At 36.4% G+C, this 21,848-nt stretch overlaps 2 protein-coding genes across 2 annotated transcripts in view; one reads left to right on the top strand and one right to left on the bottom strand.

Moving 5' to 3' along the window:
* Window positions 1-21,848, top strand: part of CCDC146 (coiled-coil domain containing 146) — a 71,385-nt gene that overhangs the window by 13,208 nt on the left and 36,329 nt on the right. The window contains exon 5 of the mRNA XM_048933152.1: window positions 20,551-20,633. Within this exon, the coding sequence (XP_048789109.1) occupies window positions 20,551-20,633 (83 nt within the window). The remainder of the gene's footprint in view (window positions 1-20,550; window positions 20,634-21,848) is intronic.
* On the bottom strand, window positions 215-6,580 carry FGL2 (fibrinogen like 2). Its single transcript, XM_048949785.1, has 2 exons — window positions 5,878-6,580; window positions 215-3,176 (listed from the first exon to the last, which is right to left on the bottom strand). The coding sequence occupies exons 1-2, from the start codon at window positions 6,488-6,490 to the stop codon at window positions 2,470-2,472; spliced, it is 1,320 nt and encodes a 439-aa protein (XP_048805742.1). The 5' UTR covers window positions 6,491-6,580; the 3' UTR covers window positions 215-2,469.

Raw genomic sequence — 21,848 nt, 5'->3', positions numbered from 1 at the left:
ATGCATTACCTGGCAGCTGAATGGATCCATTAAAAATTATTGCTGGCAGCAATTCTGTAACTCTCCTGTCACATGGCACGTATATCTTTGCAGACCATCTGTAGTTATCTTCCTATACCTTCGTTTTCTGACTGCTTCAATTTTTACAAAAAATCAGTAAACCATTTATGAGAACTTTTTTCTTAGTCCCCGTAAAAATTTATGACAACAGTACAGCTTTAATAGCGTGACAATTTTATTTACAACAAAGAAAACTATAAAATAAAGCTTGCAACAAATAGATGGAGTTACACTTTGTAAAACTAATACACATTGCTGGAGATTCAGGTACAACAGTTCCAGGCAGGCTTTCTTTTTTTGTTGTTATTTTTTTTCCTTTTTTTATTTTATTTTATTTTATTTTTTTAAGTTGATCAAGGTTTTGTAGGTGACATTAATCACATTTGTTTATCCTGATGAAATTTCATTTTTATGATTTTTCCTTTTAGCACGATAAAAAAGAAACAGTTTCCCTCCCAACAAATTAGCAGGAAAAAGACATTTTCAAGTAGAAGCTTATAGGTACTGTAAATCATACAGAGCTAGTTAGCTTGTAATGAACAGGAGAAAATTGTGCATTTCGTGCAAAATTATTAAATACAATCACACACAATTAGATATTTGCTCTTCTAACCAATATTTCATAAATTGCTTTTTTGTTGTTTTTTTTAGACAATCCATTTTATCAGAAAATAAATATTCTATGACTTCAAAACATTTTCAAGCACCGGTTATACATCTTACAATTAAAATCTTCCATTAGTCTTTAAAATTGAAATACAATAAACCGAATTACTCTTCACACTGAAATATCCTTCAAAGTATTTACTCTCTCAAATATATATATTAATACTGTGCTATTTAGCAATTGCCACTTTTGCTCATGTCCATAGCTTGTAACCATGATAGTTCTGGATATTATCTTAAAAACAATTAAAGTCTGATTTGTAAAGTTTTAGGCCAGATGTGCGCTCATAGGTTTGTTAGCACAGTTCTGTTGTTTACTGTTACCAACAAATGGCTCTTCTAGCAAAAAATGCTATGCCAGTAAAAACCATACTTTTACCAGTAAAGAAATACAGTCTTTATATAGTTTATCTGAGAATTGCTATTAGCTATATAGCAAAATACCTCATGCTAAGATATTTGGCATGTCCTCTCAGAATGTTAGTCACTGTAATTATAGACGTCTTTTCTAGCATAGACAATAGGTATGTGAAGGCAAATTTGTGCTTGCTATCTACAATGTGGGATATAATAACAGTTTCTTTAAATTGCACTTCCCAAAGTGCAATCAGAAAAGTGCCCTGTTTCTTTTGTTATGTTTTAGAAGAAAAAAGCCCTCTGCATATTCTCTTTTCTGCATCTAATGGCCAGTGGATTACTCACGATTCTTTCATTGCAAAAGCAGTACTCAGAAAATGGGGAGAATGTAATCTTGTGTTACAAAATACAATTTATGTATAATTTAAGACCTAATGATACATATAGTGAGAAGTACTTAAATAAGAGCTTGAGTCCCTACAAGTGTCATCTTGCAATGTCTGGCTTGCCTAAAAGATTCAGAAAAGAAAGCAAAATGTATTTATTGTATGTATTTAGAGGGATTAATACAAACACATGGATTCTTCTCAATGTATCTTCTTCCTACCTGTCCACTCCCCTATATAAATCTGTGATCATCTACAAGAGATTTATTTCTCCCACATAAGATGGAAAGGATATTGAGGTTGAACAGAAGAAAACAAGCATGAAGGGTCTTTCATTACATTCTCTAGGCGTTATTTTCACTTGCTTTTATCCAATTCTTTCACCAGCTTGTTCGAATAGTTTTTGACAAAGGGAATAATGTTTTAGGACAAATATTCACAGTCTAAGTATTCCTCAACCTTTTTTCTGTGTGTCTTTGTGCTAATCACATGGCCTCTATTCTCTTCTCCTTTTAATATAATAACGTATCATACTTTTCCTAATTTATTTTGACATTCCCACAGTACGTCTTTGAGGTTGTGAAGGAAAGACAGTAGAAAGTGTTGGGCAGTATGCAAGTTATAATGTTTCATACTAAGCGTTTAACAAATTAGGGTGTTATCAGAATACCTCTGAGTTATATCCAGGTAAAAATGCAGGTGTTCATTCAGACACAATTTGTAGAAGATGTATCACATACAGTAAAGGCACCAAAAGCAATGTTTAGAATATTTAGGTTACAATACCACAACTTAACCTATGCTAAGTTTTAGCAACAATTGTTGTCTTCCATATGTTATACGGGAAACACCATCTCTAGAAATGCATGTGGAAATATGTTACTTTGTTTAGAACTATGTTATGACAAATATAACTGAATATTTGAATTCTGAATATAATACTGAACAAGTATGATCTTGAGTGCAATCCAATGCAAATTTGTTAAGAAAAGGTTTAAAATTATGGTGCAAAACTTTTGGGTCTGATCATTATTTTTACTGATTTTAAGGACTGCTTGTATCCACTGGGAGTATCATCAGAAATACCATGCCACGTGCCCCAGAAAATTCCATTGCGAACACCTTTGTATTTCTTGTGGTAGTACTTGCCATTGAGGTTGGCTGACAAGCATGCATCGAACCACCAGCCAGAGCTGTAGAATGCACCACAGTTCCCTGATGCATACCTGTCATTGTCCTTGTCAGGAGTTGTGAAGAACTTCTGATCATGGTTGTAGTGCCTGCTGTAGTGGAGAGCATCTCCTGCTGTGCCGCTATAGCCGTGAACGCTGAGACGATACTTCAGGTACTCGTTGGCCACGTAGAAATGTTGGTATTTGGCATACTCCTTGATACCATTGAAATCTTCAAGGTCAATTCTCAGCTGCATTTCCTGGCTTTTTGTCAGGAGGTGAATTTTGTCATTCCCCAGCCAAAACTCCCTGCTGAGGTTTCCAAAGCCATGTTTGTAGTCATTCCACGTTCTGTTGAAGTTAGTGCTACCATCCTGACGCCGCTGCAGCACCGTCCAGCCACCTCCCTGTGTTTCCATGTCACAGTAGACTTGGAAGGTGCTGTTTCTGGGGTCAGGGGTAATAGGGTAGATACCACTGCTCCTTTTGCCTGCTGCATAATGATCTGCACAGTCTCTCTGCATTACTTGTATAACTGGTGGAAAAACACAAAGATTGTAAGTTTAAACACAGCATCAATTTAAAAACAAGCAAAAATTTTATCCAGACTGATGTGGCCTACAGAACATATTAAATGCTGTGCAGACTCTATTGTTATCTGTTCTTCATATAGGCTCTTTTTCTTACCAAGTTCATTATTTCCACAGCTATGGTTAAATAAGAAAAGCCAAATATTAACTAAAGTTGTTACATTGCCATGATTTTCGACTTGGATCTACTTTTAGTACATCTAATGAGTGGAGACCAATAAATCTGTTTGGAAGAGGTGTAAGCATATGTTCAGTCTTTTGGATTGGAAAGACTTCTAGATAGGAAATAGTGTTGCTGCAGTTTCAGTTCTAGGAACAAACTTTTTCTCCATCAAGTTTATTCTGTAATAGATATCAGCTAGGATCTCTGCATCAAATGACTACCAGAAACTATTTAAATGATGTTGTTTGTTTTTAGCTCAAAACTGGCCATTGGGTTCCATTTTTCTCCTTTTCTCTACCCTTTTCCTCATCCTTTCATCATCTCTAATAAATTTATATTAGTTTCTTCATATTTCTAAATCTTGCTCTTTTTATTTTTATTTTTATTTTTTTGTAATATTTCACTGTACAGCATCACTCTGTGTCTATAATTCAAATCTTTATCTGGCAGTGTGTCAGAGAAAATCTTTGTTCATATGGGAATAACTTTAAGCAGGCTGTTTTTCAATAGCCACAGTTTGATTCAGAACATTGCATCATTAGGAATCTTTCATGTGTTAATATTACAATAATTAAGGAAGCAGGAGAAATATTATAGAATTATCTCATCTATTGTAGTAATACTACAAATTCCTAGAAAGATGAAGCTAGAAAAGTTAAGTGCTTTCCTGTGTATGGGGCACTACTGGCCTTAAAGTAAGGAAAAAGGTTTGGCATCTGCCATTAACACAGTTTTTCCCCTTCTCAATGCTACATTTTATTCAGAAGAAAAACACCCCCAGATGCTTCCTGCAGAGTAAAAATCCTTTTTTGATCTACTTAGTAATGACATTGTGTTCAGTAGTGTTCAGAATGCATTGTACTATAATTCCTTGTTCCTAAAGAAATGATAGAGATCTTTCCATCTGTCAGTTCTGAGTCAAAACCATTTAGACACTGATTCTCATTTATTTCACTTGTGTAAGGTCTTTACTGTACTAAGTTTCAGAGCAGATACTGACAGGGAGCATTCATTTCAGCTGAAATGCACTTTATAATCCAATTCAACTCCCATTTAAATAAAGCTTTGTTGCAATTTTCAGAAGAGGTAGGAAAAAATTTTATGTGGGAAAAAGTTGTAGCTAGTTTTCTATCACATCAGTTGCTGTAGAACGAAAGGAACATCTACATGATTGTGTGCTGTGCTGTGAATAGTACCCAACAGCTCACTAAGAAACATCTAAAATGAATTCAGCCCATCAAGAGCTACTGTGCCTGAATGTGATTCATTGCCCATTATCAACAGACTAGATACCACTCATTCTTTCTGTGAATGCTTTATATCTGAATTGCAGTAATTAATTTATACTGATTTGTATCTGTTTGAAGCTGATTGTTGATACAGTCAAAGCATTACCTTTGTTATTATTCATTTGCTCTTTTTGCTCTTTTGGGAATTTCAACTGTACACACACTGTACCAGTTTTCAGTTGTTCAGTTTTTTATGGGCAGACAGAAGAACAGTTTCATTTTGAAGTGGGAATGCTAAACCACAGGGGTTTAAAAACTGAAGTGCATTCTGTTATTTCTCTATTTTGCCTGTAGAGACCCCTGTCTTCACATGTATGATATCTAGGTGCTAGAATACACTTATAATATTGTGGATATTTCTTGTTTGCAAAAGTTCTTATATGTTATAGAAAAACTACATGAATTTGCAAAAAATATTTTGGCCATACTTTATGAATGGTGAACATCAGGAAGACATACTATTCTTTATTTTAATTAGAACAGGTAAGAAGTGAAAGAAAAAGCACTTGTCAGTGTTAACACTTTGTGTTTTCTATTTTATATTACTTAAATATTGGAGTCATACTAAAGGTTACGCATTAAAATGGGGGTATACATATTACCCACTTGAAAAGTATAGTTAATAAGCTTTTTAGTGAAGCCTTTCTGATATTTGCTGTGACGTTAGAAAACTTAATTATCCATCTCTTAAGAACTAAACATTTTACTAGATCCACTTGATATTTAATAATGGACTTGTAGACTATTTCAGAATAGCTGCAGTTTCACACTGAAAAAAACATGCAGCACTGTCAGGCATACCTAAGGAGGAAATTTGCCCCCGACAGCCAAAGAGAAAATACAGATAGTTCACTGATATTTAATATCCTTCATGAATGGTGTAAACGAATGCCTTCATTTCTCATGATTGCTTATTAGAATGGGGGAAAAAATGTCCTTTAAAATGTTGTGATTTAGGTTCCGTAATAAGGAACAGCCACAGCAGGAACTGAACACCTGCAACTCTCAGTAACCCTCTGCTGGCAGGTGGAAAGTTGCACAGGAATATAAACAAACTGTAAATGGGCAAATACTTATGTTGTAAAGTTAGAAGCACAGATACTTGACTAGCATATATTTAATTTCTTTACCTAGTATTTGTAAAATGCACAGAAAGCTTATGTCGCAGGCAGTAAGAACAAACAGGTTACGTACCAGGGCTTGGCTGCATTGCTGGACATTGAGAAGAGCACTTGTTATCAAGACTGTTCACAACAAACGTCAAATTAGCAACTTTGCTGTCTACATAATGTTCTACATTGTTCATATTCACAAGGCTCATCTTCTCTAAACGGCCCTGCAGTGTCTGAATCTGGTTCTTTGCATTTTTTAGACTGGTTGCCATTCTGTTCACTTTGCTTTGCAGTTCCTTTACTCTGTTATCTTGGATTTCTGCTGGAGTTTCTGCATTAGGTGGAAGGAATTCATTACTTCTGTCTCTTTCTTGGTTGTCATCTGCCTGCAGCTTGCAGTCTTGGCAGCACTTCTTCAGCTTGTTTACTGCTTCTTTAAGGGTCTGTACTTCCTTGAGAGTCTTCTCAATCAGTCTGAATTGTTTGGGTAGCTGGATGGTCATTGGCGGCAGATTTATCTGATACGGACAGTCCTCTCCTTCATCACAATTCCCATTAGTTTTGAGCTTTATAGGGCAAGTACTGGTAGTTTTTTCTTCCTTAGCATCCTTTTCTTCTTCTAAAATAACTGCAAACACATTTGTTAAAGCCAGGAGAGCTGTCTTAAGCAAGACTAAGTAAACAAGCTGCTTCATCTTTGCAGAGAAACTCGCAGTATGAGGAAGTATGCAAAAGTGGAACAACTTTATAAGGGCAGCTTGAAGCCTGTGAGTTATCAGACTGCCTGCACTGTTCTCAGAAATGGGTGGGAGTTCTTGCATCACAAGCGATATTAATAGCAGAGCAAAGTAGGTAGTGCTTGGCAAAAGTAGCATGTTTCAGTGATTACTTCTGACTCAGAACTTGTGCATGTAGGCAAAATGATGAAATGCATGTGTGCTGATCATTTGTGCAGTGTAACTTCTCGTACACAGATTTGTTTGTTTGTTTGTTTGTTTTGTTTTGTGGGATTATTAGCTATGTTATAATATTCTTTTAACATCTGCTTCTTAATATTTGAGTTTCTAAAACTGTTTTTGAAAACCAGACTCTAGTTCTACCACAGCAGGTGGAGAAGGTGAGAATCAACCTCTTTTCTAGTTTGAGCCTTATTACAACAATAGTTTCACTTACACTGAACCCCCTTCTTCCTAAACTTTTTAAAATTTGTTATTCAAGAAAATTAAATTCCACAGCATGTTGAAACACGTATAGTTTTGGTTCCAAGTATTTTTCAAAACAGAGTCACTATGAAAAGAGGACAAGAAGCTCTTTTTCCCAGTTCTGCCTAGCATTGCCTAGAATATCTGGAATATTCATTATTTGTATGGGGCCTCAGAGTTAAAATTCATTGTTATCTGATTCTGAGAACTGCTTATTGAACATTTCTATGCAAAAGCAAGAGAATTTTAAGCCACAGCACCTCCCCGGGATCCTAAGTTTTGGCTTAGATATCCAGAAAACCCAAAGCAAATCCTGGTGATCTGAATGATACCCCAAACTCTAAAGCCAGGCTGATTGCAGAGGAAGGAGTTCATATGGGCCTGTAGATCTGGAGGATTCTTTTCTGTATTCCTGCTTTTTTTTTTTTTCTCTTTTATTGTGCCTTGTATCAGCTTTAGGAGTTATCCATGTACTTTGCCTGATTAATCAAACCAAACAGAATATTTTAGCTTCAGGTGACAGCTTATATCTACTTCCTTGTTTCTGTTCTACAACTGCCTTTACAAGTCTCACATGGTCCTTACTCAGTTTTAATGATTTAGATCTTTTTCCTTGTGCCTGAAATAGGGCTGAACGGACATGTCTTTGTGCTGTCAAGAGCCAAATAACATGCATGAATAAAGGACATTTACACCAGTTCTTGTTGAATTAGTCCAACCCAAATGATTTATTTTACTAAATCGTATTTGCAATTACTCATACTGCAGATTAATTATTAACCAGACAGTCACACACATACTCCGGAAGTTCATGATCTCTGAAATGTTACTAGTTTTTATAGAGCCCACAAGCAAATATTGACAATATAGGAAGGAGGCTTGTTTTGTTGTTTCTTTTTAAAGCACAAATGAACAAACAAAAAAACCAATTAACTGTCTCACTTGCTAAAGCAATTCCTTCCATTCTCTACATAATGCAATTATCTGTGCATTCTGCTGGGAGGTGTGCTTTAAAACTGTCTTCCTCCAATTCCCCAGCAGTGAGGTCCCTAGGCAGCAATATGGATGTAAAACAGTGCCATCATACTGATTTTGTTAAAGATACATCAAACGGAAATAAAACAGAAATATATGTAGCAGCTGATGAAATTAAGGTTTCTAATTAGTGAATAAAATTTTAGAATTTTTGTTTGCTTGATATGAACCTACATCCTTATAACAAAGCTGAGGAAGTGTGGGATAGATGAGTGTACAGTGAGTTGGGTTGAAAACTGGCTGGCTGGCAGAGCACAGAGGGTCGTTGTTGGTGGTGCAGAGTCCGGTTGGAGGCCTGTAACCAGCGGTGTTCCTCAGGGGTCTGTGCTGGGTCCGGTCTTGTTCAACATCTTCATCAGTGACCTTGATGAGGGGATAATGGCCACCCTCAGCAAGTTTGCTGATGATACGAAGTTGGGAGGATTGGTTGACACGCCTGAAGGCCGTGCTGCCATTCAGCAAGACCTGGACAGGCTGGAGAGCTGAGCAGTAAGAAACCGGATGAGGTTTAACGAAAGCAAGTGTAGAGTCTTGCATCTGGGGAGGAATAATTGCATGCACCAGTACAGGATGGGGGATGACCTGCTGGAGAGGAGCTCTGCAGAGAGGGACCTGGGTGTCCTGGTGGACGACAGGTTGGCCATGAGCCAGCAGTGTGCCCTTGTGGCCAAAAAGGCCAATGGCATCCTGGGGTGCATTAAAAAGAGCGTGTCCAGCAGGTCAAAGGAGGTGATCCTCCCCCTCTACTCTGCCCTGGTGAGGCCTCATCTGGAGTACTGCATCCAGTTCTGGGCTCCCCAGTACAAAAAAGACAGGGATCTCTTGGAAAGAGTCCAGCGGAGGGCCACAAAGATGGTGAAGGGCCTGGAGCATCTCTCCTATGAAGAAAGGCTGAGTGAACTGGGTCTGTTCAGCCTTGAGAAAAGAAGACTGAGAGGGGACCTGACCCAAGTCTATAAATATCTAAGGTGTGGGGGAACTGGAACAGGCTGCCCAGGGAGGTGGTGGAGTCTCCTTCTCTGGAGATGTTCAAGACCCACCTGGATGCCTACCTGTGCGACCTGCTGTAGGGAACCTGCTTTGGCAGGGGGGTTGGACTCGATGATCTCTGGAGGTCCCTTCCAACCCCTACAATTCTGTGATTCTGTGACTCTGTGATGTTTCTCTGTCAGACTAAAATCAGGTATTCATAGAGCCTTACTCTCCTGCATGGCTGGTATTGCCAAACCAAAGAAAGCTATGCCAGCCTTTTTTGAGGAGCATTAGAAATACAAAAGAGTTCCTAAATCCTTGTTATGCTATATGTGACATGCCATATTCCCTTTGCACATGGTTGTGCATTCAGTTTGCAGTGAGCTCCACAACCTGTTGTGTGACCTAAGATTGGACAAATGCATCTGTCTATAAAATTAGTAATAATTATGTTTGTAGACCACATCTTATGAATTGCCTTGAATGGCTTATATAAATATTAAAGACTATTATAGGTCAATTATGCTGCACTGAATGTGTCATCAGGGCTGAATGATTTGAGGAAGGGAGAAATTTCTAGGAATGCTGAATGTCAAAGGAAAGAAAGATCAGATAGTAACATAATGGTATCAAACCCTTCAAACATTTTTGTGTTAAGACATTAGTTCCTTTCTCCCTTACATGCCTTTATTTTGGGATGTTTACTTCCTTCTTTGGATGAGATTTTTGTAATCCTGAGATGCTTTGCCATCACCCTTATATTATTGTTAATTTGGTGTTCTGCTGCTATACTACCAGCAGTCTGTTTGGAGTGTGAAAGACTCCTTTCCATCAGGTAATTGTATGCTTCTCCTATCTGTAAAGTTCTTGTTACTGAGGACTAAACTTTCTTCCCATTGTATGAGGGAATGTCCATTTCCAACAATCCAACTGGCCTTGATTCTTCTTTTAAGAACTTAGAGTATTATTTGAAGGCTTTTTTTTTTGTGCTCCATGCCTCTTATTGTCCTTGGAATAAAAGAAACGATCTTTAAAAACTCAGATTTTCTAAGTCTTTGCCCCTAGAAGTGTTACTTAGCGATCATACACTGCAAAGTGCTGAAATAGCTTAACTAATGGCAGAAGTAATTAATGAGAGCAATAAAGACCAGATCAAAACAGAACTGCAGAGTTTATTTATGAACAATGTCCTTCTCAAATGGGGCTTTCCTAGATCCCTGGAGTGTTCTGTATAATAACTACAGCTTCAAGTAGTTAAGCAATCACAAAATCCAAACAAGAATCTTTAAGACATTTTTTCCAGCTGTGTAAGGATCCAACAGAAAAAGCTGATGATCACAAGTGAGATTTTCTATCAAGGCTTTTTGGTCTAGTTAAAGGTCTTTCTTGTAGCTTTTAATTCCTTTTAGTCTTTCTTTCAAGAACTTATTTATCTTTCTGTGTACTGAAAAGAGTTCTTAATCTTAGTGACATGTCTTCCTGAAGATAAGGAAAATAAGCAAGAGATCACGATATTTTTAAATTCTACTGAAGATTTTAATTCCATTCCCAGAGCTACCCCAATGGTTGTGAGGTTAAAGCAGTAATATATTTTGGTTTGACAAACTTGTCTTCCTTAGGGCTGTTTATTCAATATTTACCAAAATAGAATAACCATTTCCCATGATTTTTTGGAGCAAGTTTTGTTGCATTTGCTGGCAGATCGTGGAATATAGGTCAAACAGAAAATAAGAAAGTCAAGACTGCATGCAGATATTCATTGAGCTGGTGACTAAGGCAATTTAAAACACTGCAGCTTGCCATGTGATTTCTGGCATTATTCTGGGAGCTACCATCTCCTGCAGCAGAGCTGCAAAACGCCCTGGTTTGTTTAAGCAGGGTGAGTAGTAGGTATGAACAAACCTGAAGCACATTTGAGCTCACTGACATAAACCATTTCTGTGGCAGAGGTGAGAGGTGTTAAGATTCAACTTCTGCAGTAATTTTTTAAATTTTTTTAAAAATTTTTTTTAGATTTCAGTGGTTCTTTGTTAGCAGGATATTGATGAAGAGGCTGAAAAGTAATTAGATTCATGTTCAGTTTTTCCCACAATGTGGAATGCATGCCAGAACTCCATGCTAGAAACAAATTCTGATTTAGGATTCTTTTAGATTGTTTTCTCTTTCAATTCAGCAGTCATTCCCTATGAAAGCAGACTACATGTTGTAAATGACAAAGACTACATGTCCAGTAAATTCTGTTACTGGCTATTCAACTTCTTCATGTGTCTGGGAGAACAAATCAGAGCAGAAAAATGCAAACAGTCCTATGCCTTTTTATTTTAATTTTTAACATGTTTATTCAGATGCAAGTTAGGTAGAACAAGTAGCCACATGCATTACTTACCATTTTTAATTGATTTTCATTTTTTGTATAAATTCTGTTAACAAGCAAAAAGGTGACAGTGACATAAACATAGTAGATATTTATATATAAAAAACTAAATATATCACACATTTCCAAATTCATGTGGTCAGAGAACATCACTCCTTCTGTTGAGGCAAGGACCTTATAAAGAAAGAAAAATCCCTATGAAACTATGTTCCTGTGTCTTCATTCTGTACATTATGCAACATCTGCAGATGTGATTTTATTTTATCTAGTTCCTCTCCCTGAAACATCCTTTCAGGGAAATTCAGTTTTGATTCCTACAAAGCCCTGCTCCAATAAAACCAGCGAGTGTTAGTGTAAGACTACCAGATACTAGGTATGCTTCTTTCAAAATTCATGGCCAAGCAGGCAAGCAAGCTGCCTTTTCTCCTAGAATGCCTATCTAAGCAGCCTGGCACCCACTCTTTTAGTGAGCCATGCAAGACACAACTGACTATCAGATGTAACATTTTCTCATCCACTGTAGCATACTGATAGAAGGTAATTGTGATATTTTCCATGCAGAGAATGCTTTCTCCCATGAACTGGGATATAAGTTACTGTTATGAATTATGCTTTGAGAACAAATATATGGTATTATTTTTCCTAGTTGTTATGTTTTAGTTTTAGAAAGCTCTTTGGCAGTTTATTTTTCATTGAAGGATGTCCGACAGATCCATGCATAATAAAAGTATTAAAATTGTAGAAGTCCTGCATGAGGAAATGTACTGCTTTACCTACCATAGCAGGGTATATTAATGTATTTAATTTATGCCTTTATATGACCTCAGCTCTCAGTGGTGTCTGGTCTATGCAGCATCGTCTGCATACAGCTTTTCTGTATCTAGTACTTGTAGTAGATTATGAGCCTTTCAGTGGTATATTGTTATAAAAGACCCCATATGAAAGCAAAGAATGTAGCTGTTAATCTTTTCTTCAGGTTCATCTTTTATAGTGTTTGACTTTCGTCAACTGAGTTACTGGGTTGTTTTATGAGTAACCAATGCAATTCAGTCACTTTCTTCCAAACAAAATTGAAAGAAACTTAAATTTTATGCATTCTCTTTACGAAATAATGATACGCCACATTTGAAAACAGCTGTATCTTCTTATTTGTTGCATTTAAAATTTTAGAGAAATAGAAAAGGGCAAAATTTTGAACCATTTCATGAAATACAAACATTTTTTTTCTTAAAATACTTACATTATTTCAGCTTCCAAATATGGGCAGAACCTGAAGAGAAAGCTTTGAGTCACCTAGTGTGTTGTCATGGGTCCAAGCATTTGTCTAATTTAATTGGAGGCATCAGACACAAACAAGTAAAACACCAGCAAATATCCCTAGCTCTCTTCTTCTAAAGGATGAAATTGATTCTCTGGAAACTGTTAACCAGCACTGTGGATAGAAATCCCAGAGTCACTGCGTGGTTTCAGCACTCCTGTACCTGTTCTCACCCTGCAGTGTGGACACAGTCTCTGAAAAATCGTTAGGAGACAGCTCTACTTTCTCCCCATGTTAATACCAGCTGTGTAGTAAGTGTCCAAACAGTGACATACAAACCAAACATAGACAAACATACAAACCAACCAAACCAAACATAGAAGGAGTTGACAGAGATACAGAGCTTTCCTTTCAGTGTTGAACATTTGCCCTTTTTCTTCTCTAAATGTTTAAGCATTTAAATATTAAAAGAACTAAGAAGAGCTCTTCAAATAAACAGCTTAAAAAATCCCAAACCTCACACAGCAGGCTGGCAAAAAGAGCCACTTGCAAAGTGGCTAATACTGTATTGAAATCCTGTGTGTACACAAAGTATAAAATACCTTAATCCCTGGAATTTTTTCTGTTGTCTCATAATGTAAGACAGAATACTTGTTTGAAGAGACATTTCAGATGTTTGAAATAAGAAAAAAATGATATAAAGCACTGGATTATTTTATGCAATAAAATAACAGTAAGTGTAGTCACAATGCCTTGCTATAACTAAACAACCTTCAGTTTGGAATGAAGAGGTGGAAAATGGCATTATTATGTCTTATTATAGCTTGGAATACATTTTAGTTATTTTGCAGTATCTGCAAGCTTAATTAGAAACACACGCTGGCTTTATCATTCCTCTGAAATACACAGGTTTTAGGGAATGTTGGAGTCTTTTCTAAGAAGCTTGCAAATAATTCCTTTTCTTTATGTTATGAGTAATTGGCATTAATCACCATTGCCTTTGTGATTGATACATTTAACCTTAATTATTTTCTTGATGTATTTTCTTCAAAAGCATGTGAGGAATTAGTTCAGTATTCAGATTGCAGAATCTTGAAGCGTGGCTTAATTTTATTTATTTATGGAGAGCTCTGAAAGAAGTTCAAAACCCTTCAAATTCAAAAATAGGAAAGTCAGAGTTCTTACAGTTCTTACTTACATCCTATCAGAGTTAAATAAAATGTGTTTTAAAATCACAGGTGAGTTTCTTGGTGTGTTGCCTTGAGATGGCCCACAAAAACATTGAATATAGTCTACTAAAACAAAGAAAGTAATTGTGGACAGAGTTTAATGAACTTAGAGATGGATTTCTCTAGTTTTGCTCACATTAAAGTGCATCTTATTTGTCAAGCAGATCCTCTTCTTTCTACACTCTTATTTCCCATTCATATTCTGTTTCTTATCAGCATCTTATCTGCACCCACCTACTGCCTCAGAAAAACTAGAGTAGTGCTATATGAGGGGCTAATGAACCAGAAGTCAAGTTTAAAGCATATGAAAGGACTCCCTGAGATCCAGTGTGTTCCTGGATAGTGCTCACTTTTTCCTGGAATTTTCTGCATGAGGTTTTCAAGAAAGCTCTGATGAGAAACTGTTGTTAGAAAGCTTATTGCTAGTAAGGTTATAGGAAAGAGTTATGCAAGTGTTCAGAGCAGCTACTTAAGCACAAGTGATTTTGTTTTTTGAGCATAAGCATTCTTCTGTTTCACTCATGGATTCCTGTACCTAAAAAGTTCCTGTCCTTTTCAGCAAAATCTGCATCCACAATCTTTATCATAGGGCAGGATTATGCAGTACTGGCAGTGCATTTATTTCATGGATATAATGAAATAATTTGTTCTGTTTTGCTTCAGATAGTAAAGTAACACGAAAAACATAAAATTAGAAGATTCCACTCAGTGCTGTGTAATATGTTAATTAGTTAAAAATAAGTAAAGTAAAAGACAGGGTAATGTAATAGTATAAAGTTAATATAACAGAAAAAATAAGTTAAAACAGAGAGGTAAAAGTAAATCCAGTAAAAAGATACTTGCTTTCCTTTTTTTTTAATGTAATTACTTTTATGGGAGTATGGGGAAAAAAGTAAAAAAGAATTTCCAGGCAACTACCTACAAGCAGCCGCCAAATCTTCATCCACTTTTCCAATTATTCTCTATTTAGATAAGGAAAATTTATTTTAGCTTACCCAGATTATCTAACAAATTTGGGTGTGTTTGAAAATGTATGACGTCCTGGTGTATTGTATAATGAGAAAGAAAAGCTGAGAAAAGCAAAACACGGTTTAGAATAACTGATACAAACAGGGACTGGAAGACTCAACAGTTACAGAACTGGCTGTATGCCAGACTGCAGACTTCAGCTTCACTCTGGCCAGCATAACCAAGTGATCTCAGTTCTTTCCAGAACACTGTAGTTAACACAGAGCAGGAAAAAGACACCTTCAGTTGTCATTCACAAGCTCTTTTTCTTTCTCACTACTCCAGCTTCTCACCCATTCTTTTCCTTAATTTCAATATAGACCTTTATTAATACAGCAGAAGACAACTACTGTATTAGTTAGAAATGTGCGATCTTACAAGCAGTAAAATGAGCTGTGATTGCATCTTAGGGAATGGGAACATTGACTATAACCTCTTAAACTCTGGACTTCTGTCTTGTATGCATCTTCTTGCTTTCTTTTTTTCCTTAAAGTGGCCAATACGGATCCAACAAACTCAAAGAAAGTTATCACAAACCTTTGTTTAGAAATGTTTGTGTGTGTGGAGGAATGTAAATACCATTGTCTATTTTATCATCAGTTGCTTTAACTGTGTGTTGCTGAATGATGACTTTCCTTGAACAAAGTTGCAACCTTACTTCCCTAAGGTTGAAACCTGGAAACTCACCTACAGTTACACTGCTGAAGTACACTGCTGTTTTTGTTGTGTCTGTTGTTTATGGAATCATAGAATGGGCTGCTACTAGACCAGGTTCATTGTAAGATGAACTATAATTTATTTAAACAAGTGATTAACTTTATTTTGCTTTCAAAATGATATATGAGAACTGTAATGTCTTTGTTCACAGTCCATCTATACGTATATATTTAATTTAATAGTAAGTCTTACTAAGCTTCGTTAATCATTTTATCTAAAAACTTTGCCTGCAAAATCAAATTTGGCCTGAATGAGCAGAAAAGCATCAGCAATGTGAATATTTGTTTAATCCATTTCAAATAATTTTTTAAAAATTAGTTTGTATTATGCTGTGTCTTAAAACATGGTCAAGTTAATGATTGTATATGCTTTTTATAATAGATATTATGGAAAAAGTATACTCTTATTTAATTGCTGATAGATATAGTATAACTTTATATTATTTTTACAAAACTAATATAATCAGATTGATATCAGATGCAGACTTTAATTATGCAGCTGAGCTGCTCTCTATTTACCCTGCCTCAGCAATGTGTCAGATTACACAGAGTACAGCAATGTGTAACAGTTGCTACTGATCAAATGAAATGGAATAGGGCCTTCTCATCTGTGTGCAGAGGCAAATTAATGGAAGTGTATACGCACTTAGGATTTGCACATACCTGTGTATTTAACGTATGTTAATTGTCTGAAACTTTTACCATGATGTAGAATCCTGGCTAGGAAAGAATAATGTCTATACTCCATCTATCCCCACAGTCAACATCAGTTTGCTATAGAAAACAACATTTTTATGCTTAAGAGTTAAGTTGTTACTTATCCTGTGTTAAAACATGCCTTGTATGATAAAAAGACAAAGGTGACCCTAATTCAAATCAGGCAGACTCTCAAAGGAAAATATGAGTCATCCATTGTCCACGTTCAAAAATAGAAGTAAAAAGAAATATTTATGAATTCTAGTTCCAATTTAGCTTTCAGTGTTTAAAAAAAGACATAAAAGAAAGAAATCTAATGCTGAAGCTGAGTAATAAAGCTGTAGAAATGTTTTATATTATGGCATCTGGTTATAAAAAAGACTTTTTATATACTTCTCTGAGATCCAAATGTGAAACCTGTAGTTTAGAGGGCAGCTGGCATGCAGGAATTCAATATATGAGCTTAATATTCCTGCTTGAGATTTTAACTGTTCTGACTTAGGAGGAATTACTGTTATACACCATACGGCCTTACAGGTCCTGTTAGAAATATCACCCATGTCTCTGATTTCAGAACAGAATAAGTCTGTGAGCCAAGGAAAGGAGGACTATTTATATAAAATTAACCGTTGGATTAAAGCATGTCAGGACTCATGGCAGTGTTCTAAACTCTATAAAATAGTTACGTGGTACAAGATTTTCCTTCACAAAATAAATGTTATTCAGTTAAGAATTGCTGAGCCTTTTTCAAATTGTTCTTTCTTGCAATAAATTGCAAAAAGGTCCTTGGTACCAATGTATGTGTATCAATATAGGCTTCTTTTTTTTTTTTTCCTTCCACAGTCGTGTTTGTGCAATCTATAAAAATAAAATGCTGGAAAATTTTCTTTGTCTTTATGCAGAGAAAGGTAACCATTCCTAGTACAAATAAATGGAGTTTGTGAGGCAGGGAAATCTTTCGGTTTTATTACAGTTCTTTTGGACTTTGTCTACAGTGTACTTCTTAAGGCTGTATGCTGACTAATCAGTTCAAAGCTTTATGTTTCAGCTAAATTTGTTTAATTTATTTTTTTCTACTGTTGATATTTATATTGGTTTCACCAGAATTCAGAATTTTTTGTTAAAAGATGAAATTACATCTAATTACATACATTTAATTTACATTAAAAGACTCATTACATCTTATACAACGTTTGGGACAAAATCCATTTTAAGCCCAAACACAGAAAATTATCGACATGACTTAAATTTCAATTCCAACAACTTCTTTTAAAGCCTAATGAAAGTAAGCAGAAAAAGCAAGATGTAGATTTTTGTTTTATTTATGTTTTGATTTGAAGATTGTATAGTAGGAATCAGTGTTTCAACCATTAGCTATGCAAATAATGCTCACTCTTTCAAGTATCCCCATTTATGTCAATTTGTAAAAGTAAAATTTCTTCTCATGAGTACAGATTTGTTCTGGATCATTGCCCTCAGATTTTCCATGTGATTTTTTGGTTTTTTTTCTTTTTTTTTTTTTTTGGCTAAAAATAAACTTAGATTATATTGTTCTCCACCATAAAATTTTTGCCCTTGTAAACAAAAATATACGGGAAAGATATGCGATGAGATGACCTGGAATGGAATGTCAGGGGCAGAAGCATGTCACCACAGAAGAAGATATGCAAGGTCTGCAATTACAAGCCATGAAGGAAAAATGTCTTTGTTTCTGTACCATGGAATAACAACAAAATATTCTACGAAACTCTGGAGAAAAACAAAAGAATAGCTACTGTACTTAAAATTTGAACTTTCTGTGAATCCAAGATCATTTTCAACCTAAGTTGAAACCCATGAATTGGGTTTTGACATTGGTAAATCAAGTTTTTAGCAATAGCAGTGCACATGACTGAATGCTATTGGAATAAAGAGCAATTTGAGATCATGTGCTAATGAGGAGATTTAGCAGGGAAAATACTTTCCTGAGAAAGAAGAAACAGTTTGATAGGAGTGAATAGTTTGGTAACCTGGTGAAAAGTTAGTTGACACCAGGTCACATGAAGGTAATTTGGCTCTGTGCTACTCCTGTGCCTCAACAGTAAATCCTATATCTATATATATCATATAGACATACATATATGTCTATATGTCTTATCACCAGATACATTTTTTTTGCAATTAACTCTCACTTTTCTTCCCTTCTACAAATATTTTTCTCCTCAAGCTGTACTCTCTTTCCTTCCTTTCTTTCCCTTCTTCCTTCCAAAGAATTTTGGAGAAAACAATTTGCTGGGCTTCAGTAATAAATCTTTGGATCCCAGGTAATGTGATGGTAATGACATCTGTATGGAGATGACAGTTTCCACAAGCATTGCCCCATTTTGACATGGTGGTTATGCTATCCATACAGCCTGCCTTATAGAGTTTTCAAGATTAAGTGTCTCCACACAGTGTGGGAACTTTTTGGAACAGACTTTTTACCTCTGAACCGAACTGTGAAATTAAGTGTAAGACATGTAGAAAACTAACACATATAAAGGAGAAAACACAGACTCAAGGACAAGTAAGTTTATTTCTGAGATGTTCATGACCTATGTCCACAGTGAGAAGCTAAGCGGGAAGAAAAAATAGAACTCAGAGGTATGGAAGAGATGTACACAAGAAAATGAAAATAATGAGATAATACCTAATTAGAACAACAATACTTTCACAGGAGGCTAATGGGAGTAGAGTTGGGGAAACACTTTCTTTCTCACAGAAGAGTTAATCAGTACTATGAACTCAAGTAAACAGCATCTTTAGCTTGAAAAAGATGCCAAAATAAATATCTGAGAGTTGCTTATCTTTCATCTCACACAAAGAAATGAAAACCAGATTAGATCTTCTTTCCTTTTCTCAGAGCTACATAAAATAAAGATTGTCCTGTCCTGAAATATTTCGCAGCAAATCTTAAATAAATAAATAAGTAAAACATCTATCAATACAATATATGCTTCCCCCGGTACATTCACATGATGTCTGCTTCCTAACTGTAGGACTAATTCTGGACAATTTCTCCTGGGTATTCAAGAAAAAGGCATCTATAGAAAAGGCCACATATGAATCTCTTAAATGGTCCTCTTAAAAGCTCACGTTGGGAAAAGGCATTTCTCTGTGGGCCTAAAGGACACAGAATCACAGAATCACAGAATCACCCAGGTTGGAAGGGACCCCAAGGATCATGTAGTTCCAACCCCCCTGCCTAGCAGGGCCACCAAACATACACATTCAGATCAGGTTGCCCAGGACCCCGTCCAACCTGGCCTTGAACACATCCAAGGACGGGGCATCCACAACCTCCCTGGGCAGCCCGTTCCAGGGCCTAACCACTCTCCTAGTAAAGAACTTCCCCCTAACATCCAACCTAAATCTTCCCTCCTTCAACTTGGATCCATTTCCCCTAGTCCTGCTGTTGTCAGCCCTTTTGAAGAGTTTACTCCCCTCCTGGGTGTAGGTTCCCTTCAGGTATTGATAGGCTGCAATGAGGTCACCCCGCAGCCTTCTCTTCTCCAGGCTGAACAAGCCCAACTCCCTCAGCCTGTCCTCATAGGGGAGGTGCTCCAGCCCCCTGATCATCTTAGTCGCCCTCCTCTGGACCCTTTCCAAAATCTCAATGTCTTGAGATTTCTGTCTCAAGGACTAGAGGACATAAGCACTTTTGGGTTTCTTCTCTTGGTGTTGCATCAGAAGACAACTAAGATTTGTTTCTTGTTTCAGGAGATCTGCACAAGCAAAATTTTGGCAGATTTCTGGGAAATTGCATATTTGACTTGCTGCCCCAAAAGGCTGACTGTGGCCTCATGAACTCAATACAACTTCAATAGAGCCAGATCATGTGCCATTGTATTGCTGCTGTTTCTTCCATTGGCAAAATTGGGTCCATATTCTATTTCTATTTACATATTCTATTCTATTTACATTAAGCATTGGTTCTCTAGGCCAAATTACTGTCCTGAAGACACCTGAAGAATCTTCACAAGATGTCTAAGCTGCAGCTCAGATACATGGCTTTTGTAGCTTTGGGTCACTGGAGCAGTCTGCTCTTGGAGTTTGCTGAAGGTCTGCATGGATACATAAGGCAGCACGTTCTGTGGCCTGGTGTAGTCTAGCTTGAGCCAAACTGCTTTTTTTTCATGACCAAAACCTCTTTAAATTAAGGGAGTTAATTATGGTCATAAAAATTACAGCATAATGAAAATAGTAGTGCTTAGCAGATTTTGTAACTGTCTGTTTCTCTTCCCTAGCTATTTTCTGCTGGAAAACTTACTGGCTCCAGAGTAGCTGAGCTGAAGGCAAAGTACAACCTGCTGCATGAAACTGTGAGAAGGTACAATATTTACAGTTTCCTAAGTATATCCTGAAGCTTCAAAGTCTGAAGTTAGGTGTGGTAGCTGTGAGTCTGCCCTGCTCTGTTGAGACAAGGGATTGTGGTTGTAGTTTTGTGCCAGGCTTCAGCTCTTCTTTGAGTAGAAGGAAAAGAAGAGTAGATAGTATTGTGTTACTGGGCTGAATAGAGTGGCAGGACTCCAATATTTGCAAGTCTTTGTGACTAATATATTTGATCCTGAAAACATAGGATCCTAAAATTAAAAGTCTTAGTTTCATCCTAATAAAATGGGAAGCTGGAATAAGGCTTTGGCTGTGTAAAAAGTCATTTGACTTTATTCAGATCAGTGCACATCAAATATTTTGGAGAAACAACATTTAAAGCAGCACTTCTAAACCAGTTCAATGCCGTAGAGGCTCCAAGGCTGATGCTCAGAACTAAACATATGATGTGGATTTTGGGTTAATTGATTGAAAATGTTTCTAGCAAACCAGCGTTCACTGAGATGAAGGAGAAATCCAGTAGCTACTAAACATGCTCTACATTTAGCCAGTGTTAATTTGAAACCTGTCTTTGGCTGGAAAAAATGCAATCATGTCTATACTTACTTTATTTTGTATATTTTCATAGCATTTTTTTTTAATGTAAAACATATTTTTTTTATAATGGCAACTTTTTTTCTATAGGTAGTATAGGTGAAATATTGCCTGAAAGAAAACAAGACCAAACTCTTTTCTTTTATACATAAAACTGCTTTAAGCCATGCACCAGAAGTGTGTTGGAGGATAGACTATAGCCTTCATTCTCTTCATTGTTCTCACAGAAGTATGCAATTGCTGTGTTTCTGCAAGAAAGTCAATTGGAGGGAGTCACAAAGCACTCTTTACTTGGATTAGCTTCCACAGATTAATTCCTACTTCTGGAAGAAAGCAAGGGAAATCAATAATAAAAAATTCATCACAATCTCTGCTATATTTGAGGACTTTCCAAACAGTAAAGGCGAGATTCATTTGCCCGAATTTCTGTAGATACACACAGCTGAATTACGTACCTAGAGGCCATTAATACTCAATATCAGGAACCATACACTTTCTTCTTTGACAGACATCTCCAGGCATCTATTTTTGTCCATTGACTATAATCAGAGTCCAGATGATAGGGTGAGTACATGTTTATACTGTTGGTCTCAGTCAACTGAGGTGAAACTCTGCCCAC

Source organism: Lagopus muta, chromosome 1, assembly GCF_023343835.1.
Source record: "Lagopus muta isolate bLagMut1 chromosome 1, bLagMut1 primary, whole genome shotgun sequence".
Lineage (NCBI taxonomy): Eukaryota > Metazoa > Chordata > Aves > Galliformes > Phasianidae > Lagopus > Lagopus muta.
This window is presented reverse-complemented; position numbering and strand designations above follow the sequence as displayed.